The sequence below is a fragment of the Nuphar pumila genome, chromosome 12 (assembly GCF_984573655.1).
Source record: "Nuphar pumila chromosome 12, dmNupPumi1.hap1.1, whole genome shotgun sequence".
Classification (NCBI taxonomy): domain Eukaryota; kingdom Viridiplantae; phylum Streptophyta; class Magnoliopsida; order Nymphaeales; family Nymphaeaceae; genus Nuphar; species Nuphar pumila.
This window is the reverse complement of record NC_143260.1, coordinates 26,833,801-26,840,088: the sequence shown is the minus strand read 5'-3', so window position 1 is coordinate 26,840,088 and position 6,288 is coordinate 26,833,801. Positions and strand designations below refer to the sequence as shown.

The following is a 6,288-nucleotide window of genomic DNA, read 5'->3' as shown; positions in this document are numbered from 1 at the left end:
TTGAGTTCAGATCTGAAATGAGGTACAATGGAAAACAAGGGATCTTGATCCTCAAATGAGACCTCTAAAACTCCCCTAAATCTGTTCATATCTCTAGTATGACGATGGGGGGAAAGGGAAGGGGGAGGCACATATCCTTGAATATGAGACTGAGGGATCTCAGATCCCTAAGATTTAAAGTTGTCATACATGAGATCCAAATCAAACAAATACACTTTAAGGGGGCCTCACATCTTAGATACACCAATCTGAGTGGATCTAACGTGGGTGGTGTCTTTGATGCAATGTGGGCCCCATGCCATGATCCGAGATATTTAACCCTAATTTGAAATCCCCGCTTTTAAGGATTTGAGATCTCTACTTAAAGGGTATAAAGGAAGAGAGGTGGGAACTATCTAAGAAGTGACCTGTGGGGGGTGGTTCTGAGGTCAGAGGATTTGAAAACCTCAGTTCTTAGATCTGATCCCTCAAATCTGAGAATCGAGACACTCAAACTTAGCCCAAGTGTGAAAGATTATAAGTTCACCTTTAAGATCAAACATTTCCTTCTCTTACATGTATGTCTGCATCTACTATGCCAGGAATAAATATCAACCACCTTAGCAATTTTTTAGTTTTTTTTGCTTCGTTGGTCTATTTCTTAGTTTTTAATCCCTCTTACTAACTTAATTAGTTAGAATCAAAGAATTAGTAGATCTGTTCCACCGAAAAAGGGAAAGGGGCTGGGTGTCGAAGTTAACATCATGAATAATCGATAACCAGCTGATGTAGGCAAGGACGAGTTGACAAGGTGAGTTCAAGTGAATAATGATGTTAAGCGCAACCAAGCATGGAATATTTGCTTCCATTTGGTGGTTCGAGGGCTATGGGTCTGTAGAAATGATGTTCTTTCTGGTAGTGAGGAAATTAAGACCCATTAGCCAGAGGATATCATTTCTGATATTAGAGAAAGAATTCTTCATATTTTAAAGAATTTAGAGCACCAGATATCTCTAAGCTGGCTCTATGCAAGTTGTTGGTCGCCACTGCCTTTGAATCAGAGTAATAAATCTGTTTGTAGTAAGCTCATTGAAAGATGGCCTATCGGTTTCACAATATGGGATCATAGAGGAGGCTGTTTTCCGTAATTAGGATGGCAAACCATCCACTTACACAAGATGGTACCGACATTGGTTGGTGGTGGGATATCATGAATGATATTCCAGACAATAAAATCCAGTGGTCAATGAGTTTCTCAAATCAAATGATCGTATCATGTCTTAAGAATGAATTGGAAGAGGTCTAACATATTGGTTCAAGGTATGACAATCACTCAAAAACTACAGTTCCTTGTGCAATGTCATTGCTTCTGGAGCCACAAGTCTTAACAAATTTACAAATGTGTTGCAGATCAATTGGCCCAATGGGATTTATAGGAACTGATCGAGTACGAAAAGATAAACCATCTGATTTGTTTACACCGTGGACACTGAAACAGGGCCTCGGTGGACATGTCACCTCTTAGCCTGTAACAGGATGTCTGAACCATAATGGTGGTTTCTAATCGTTATCGAAAAAAATCGTGAAACCCTTAAAATTTTCAAAGCAAGCATGCTTCTGAAAACTGAGAAGTGCAGCAAAGAGGAACAGTGGAAACAAGCAAAACTCCTTACAGGTTTCTCCTACTCTAGTGTCCAAAAAATTTAGGGAACAAACATACTTCAGAAAACATATATTAACCAACAAATGCCTTTGTTCTCATAAGGTTTGCCCGAAAACCTTACAGTTTATTGGAAAGCAACGCCTCGACTGCCATCGCTGTTCATTGCTAATAGAAGACATAAAGGATGCAGAAAATCAAAACTCCACAAAGGAAAATATAAATGAATGCAGTGGAAGATCTAGAGACCCTGGTCATAAAGGTAATCACCAAGCCTCTCAACAATCATGTTACACTGTCCTGGGGTCATTGGCTCCTCATAGATTCCGATGATCAAGGCTTGGTTGGTTTTCTTTACTGTGATACCACCAGAACCCTGCATTCAAGCAACAATCATTGGAGTAAACACCTTTTAAACTGCTTGCTGCTTTGCGAATCAAATAAAGACTGTATAAACTGTTGTTTGCTTTGTGAATCAAGCCAAACTTAGGCTCAAATTTCGTAGGTTGACCAAGTGAACCAAGTAAATGAATGGCAAGATGGTCAGAGAACCAGCATAGCCAACGGAAGAATGAGAGATCAAGGAGCATTAAAAAGAAAAAAAGCAACATATGCCATGAAGAGAATAATAAAGAAGATTATAGAAATATAATCATATTGAAAATGAATAATTACAGGAAACACATGCAATAGTTTTTTCTGTTCTTTCATTCAGGAAAAGCTGGCTACCAAAAGGATTCAGATTCTACGAGATGCAGGATTAAATAAAAAAAAGATCAGTACTTTACTATCGAGATCTTCATATGCTTACAAGAATGCAGTCTGACCATGAAACATTTGACTGTTTCAAGTCATAATGTTTGATTCTCTACTTGCCTCTGCCGATTTTCACATTCGAAAAAATTCAACTCATCGTTTATTTACAAAACTTCAAAGCCAATATATGCCACATCCTTTAACCACTTCTTTAATTCTTATTGTTCCCACTTCCTTAATTCTTATTGTTCCGTATCTTTAAACTACCACTCATCCACCATCGTCTTGCTAGCTCATTTATTTGGTACCCTTTAACTATATCAACAAACCATTTTCACCCCAACCCTTGCAACCCCCAAACGCACATGCACTCCGTGTGGGCTACATGAAAACCTAATGCTGATAGCATGATCAAAGCAGTTTTCTCAGATCCTTGCCTGAACATACCACTCAGCGTACGTAAAGCACTTGTTTGAACCACGTGGCTAAAGAAAACTAAAGAACAATTATATTATCTAACCTCTTGAGAAATTTATTTACAGATGGTTAAATGAAAGAAAAAACAAATAGTGACAAAGAATTGGATGAGCAACAAAGGGTAAATTTCTACATCACCAAATATTGGTCCTTGCGTGTGTTTTTCTGCGTGCGCGCGCGCACACACACACACACACACATAAAAAAAAAAAAAAATATATATATATATATATATATAGAGAGAGAGAGAGAGAGAGAGAGAGCAACCAAGTGGAAAGAGAACAGACAACGAGATTGGATGAACGGAATTATACCAAGCATGTAAAATCGTCACAAATTTTCAGATGAGGAATATTGCTATATTTTTTTTGGTCAGGCAGAGAAATATTGACATTCTCAGGGGGTAATACGGTCACTTTCGAAAAATAAGAAAAATTTACGAAAACACACCTAACTTTTGGCCTATGTACAAACACACGCCTTGCTTCTGAAATATTACAAATTTACAACTACAGTATTGCTCTATTAACTTAACTAGGCATTCGTAATATCTTAAAAGTTAGGCTGTGTTTGTAAATAGGCCAAACGTTAGGCGTTTTTTTTTGTAATTTTGTCAATATTAAAAAAACAACCATAAGTTATAGAGATCGGCAAACTAAATCCACGAGTTTGTAACTATTCCAACACAAAACTTTCAAGTTGGTGTAATACAGATAGATAAAAAACAAAAACTTTCGAACATAGAATCGATAAAATCTTCAAATATCACTATTTACCCATGATTACCTACGTCGATATGATTTAGAGTCTCCAGTTTCGAAATGATTATGAGAAAACCAATTAAACAGAGCAAACAAAAGAAGACTAGGATCATCACCTTCTTCCCTCGGATGACAGCACCGGGTTCGCCCTGGATGACCATATACTTTGTCGATCCGAGGAATAATCCAGTCGGTGCAAGCGATCCGGGCTCCTCAAAATCGCGTATAATTGCGGTGATCTGCTCAGGCTTGAACTACACATCAAAAACACCAATACTCAAAATCAGATCACCCATTCAACGTATGCACTACTCATTTGGTAGCGATGGTGGTTTAAGTACAATGGTGACGGTAAATGATAGGTGGCCGAAACCGATCAAAATTCGGCATCGAATTATAATTTTTCATTGCGGGTGATCGCAAATGTGCCTATCAAAGGATCAAAAAATCAGATGCATGCAATTCACTATCGATTTCTTGACCCCAAACAGCCAAAAAATTCTAGATACCCATCAACGTAGAGACCAAAAAGCTAAAGATTTGATCAAAATCTCACACAAGAAAGGAATGCAACACGACCAAAGATCGAAACCCAGATTCCTTTAGTTCAAATTACTTCGATTCCGACGAAAAGAATCTAACGTTTCGATGGATCGGACCAGATCTGATCAAGCCGATCATCAGAATAACGAAGTGGGTACACGTAAAAACGGTTGGAAATCGACGCGGGGCGATCGGAAGACCCCAACCGAATCGCGAAATCGAAGAAACAAACAAGATTGAGAAAATGTGGTTAGAGAGAAAAAGTGATGGGAAACCTGAGGGAAGTTGTCGCTCTGAGCCCATACGCTGCCGTCCTGGCCAACGATAGCAGCGGCGGTGAGATGCTGGCCGTCGACCTCGCACATCAGATGCTCGTCGACGTACGATTGCCACGACATCTCTGCAACTCCCTCTCTCTTTCTAACTCTTTCTCTCTTTAGAAACCTTTCCTTCTCTCTCTCTCTCTCAATAGAATGGTTACCCTCCTCTCCTCTTGGGACTCTGCAGCTCGGACCCTATATTGATACCACCGTGTGATTCCACCGTCCACTTAATCCGATTTAAGGAAAGCCCCTCACGTTCGCCCATTAATTCAGGGCCCCACCCGGAAAGTTTCTTCCGTAAAATATAAAGTCTCCAAAATACCCCTGTACTTTTTGCATTATCCGTCAGTAAAATTTTATCTGGGTCCCAATTACTGGACCCGGATCCGATTTCTGGAATAGAACATGGTCGCAAATCGCAAGTTCTCCTTCTCGGAAACTATAGGCGAGAGAAAAAATCTAGCGATATTTTGAAACACATTTTTCTCTAAAAAAAATCTTTGAGAAACGTAGGTGTGTTCATCAAGATAAAAACGTAAACCTATAAATAATATAAAAACGAGTGAATTTTTTTTATCACATTAATGTCCGGTTAAAAATAAGCTATTTAAAAAAAAAAAGGTAAATATCTTAAATATTTTAATATGAAGATTATTATTGTAGTCTGATTCATGATTTAACCTTACTTGGTACAGACTAATAAAGGTAGGCCTCTGTTGGCAGTTTCCATGAAATTAGAGGCCCATATCAGGAAATGCAGAAATATGAGGCTCATTTTTGGAATTAATGGAAAATGGTTTCAACACAAATGCAATTTTCCCCTATTTTTGAAATATTGGCAATTTCTGTTACCATGTTAAAAACTATCTTCACAAGTATTGGTCTCGAGAAGAAGATCTCGGGAAGAGAAGATATCCTGTGATGTTCTGCAAATATTTCATCTTTTCTGTATTATATTGGCCTTCGAAGAATTTGAAATAAAAACCTAACATTTTCAAAAAATATTACTTGATATTTGTGAGTTGTGACATAGCTTAGAACTATCATGACAATAGTTTAAAACCACAATTCAAAGCTGTCATTAGGGGTGGCAATCGGGTCGGGTTGGGGGGTCATGTCGGCGGGTCAGCATTCCTCAATACGAACCCGACCCATTTATTAAACGGGTCGACTGTGGCAAACACGAACCCGACCAATTTATTAAACGGGTAACTTGACACGACACGGTTAACCCATTTAATAAACGGGTCGGGTAAACGGGTTGGCGTGTTAGCGGGTCGGGTTCGTGTTAGCGGGCGGGTCGGGGTAGGGTAAACGGTTTGGTGGGTGGGTTGACAGGTCTGGTTCGGGTAAACCCGTTTATTAAACGGGTCAGCCGGGTTGGCGGGTCGTGCCAGATTTTGCCACCCCTAGGTATAACTAGGTCGGTTCGGGACAGTTTTGTCAGACTTGATTCAAAAAATAGACCCCATACCCAATTCAATTTGATTTGGGTTGGGGTTCGAGTCCATGCATGCGAGAGATTGTAGACACCTACAGGCTAATGAGTTTTGAGTACCGTAAAGCAAATTGGTATGATTGACTCTATTTGATTTGAGTTTAGGTTCGAGTCTGAATGATATGATTGAAATTGCATACCTGTTCTGTTTGGGTTAGCCGGGTACAAATGATAGGTCTTAAACAGACCTGCTTTTTAATAAAGCCAGATATATCCTTTATTTAAGGCCGTAATGTTTGCTACCCTTGTGAACAACAAACCTTCTTCTACTGATTATCACTATCATATTCA

At 39.1% G+C, this 6,288-nt stretch overlaps 1 protein-coding gene across 1 annotated transcript; it reads right to left on the bottom strand.

The window, feature by feature from the left end:
- Window positions 1-1,681: 1,681 nt before the first annotated feature.
- On the bottom strand, window positions 1,682-4,574 carry LOC149820397 (profilin-3-like). The gene is made up of 3 exons (XM_089982885.1): window positions 4,452-4,574; window positions 3,750-3,887; window positions 1,682-2,015 (listed from the first exon to the last, which is right to left on the bottom strand). The coding sequence occupies exons 1-3, from the start codon at window positions 4,572-4,574 to the stop codon at window positions 1,881-1,883; spliced, it is 396 nt and encodes a 131-aa protein (XP_089839011.1). The 3' UTR covers window positions 1,682-1,880.
- Between the last annotated feature and the right edge of the window lie 1,714 nt (window positions 4,575-6,288).

Coding starts and splice junctions, on each gene's coding strand:
- LOC149820397 (XM_089982885.1), bottom strand. CDS start 4,574: ATGTCGTGGCAATCGTACGTCGACGAGCATCTGATGTGCGAGGTCGAC. Junction 3,888..4,451: donor AGAGCGACAACTTCCCTCAG/GTTTCCCATCAC, acceptor TTTGATGTGTAG/TTCAAGCCTGAGCAGATCAC. Junction 2,016..3,749: donor CTGTCATCCGAGGGAAGAAG/GTGATGATCCTA, acceptor GCTTGAATGCAG/GGTTCTGGTGGTATCACAGT.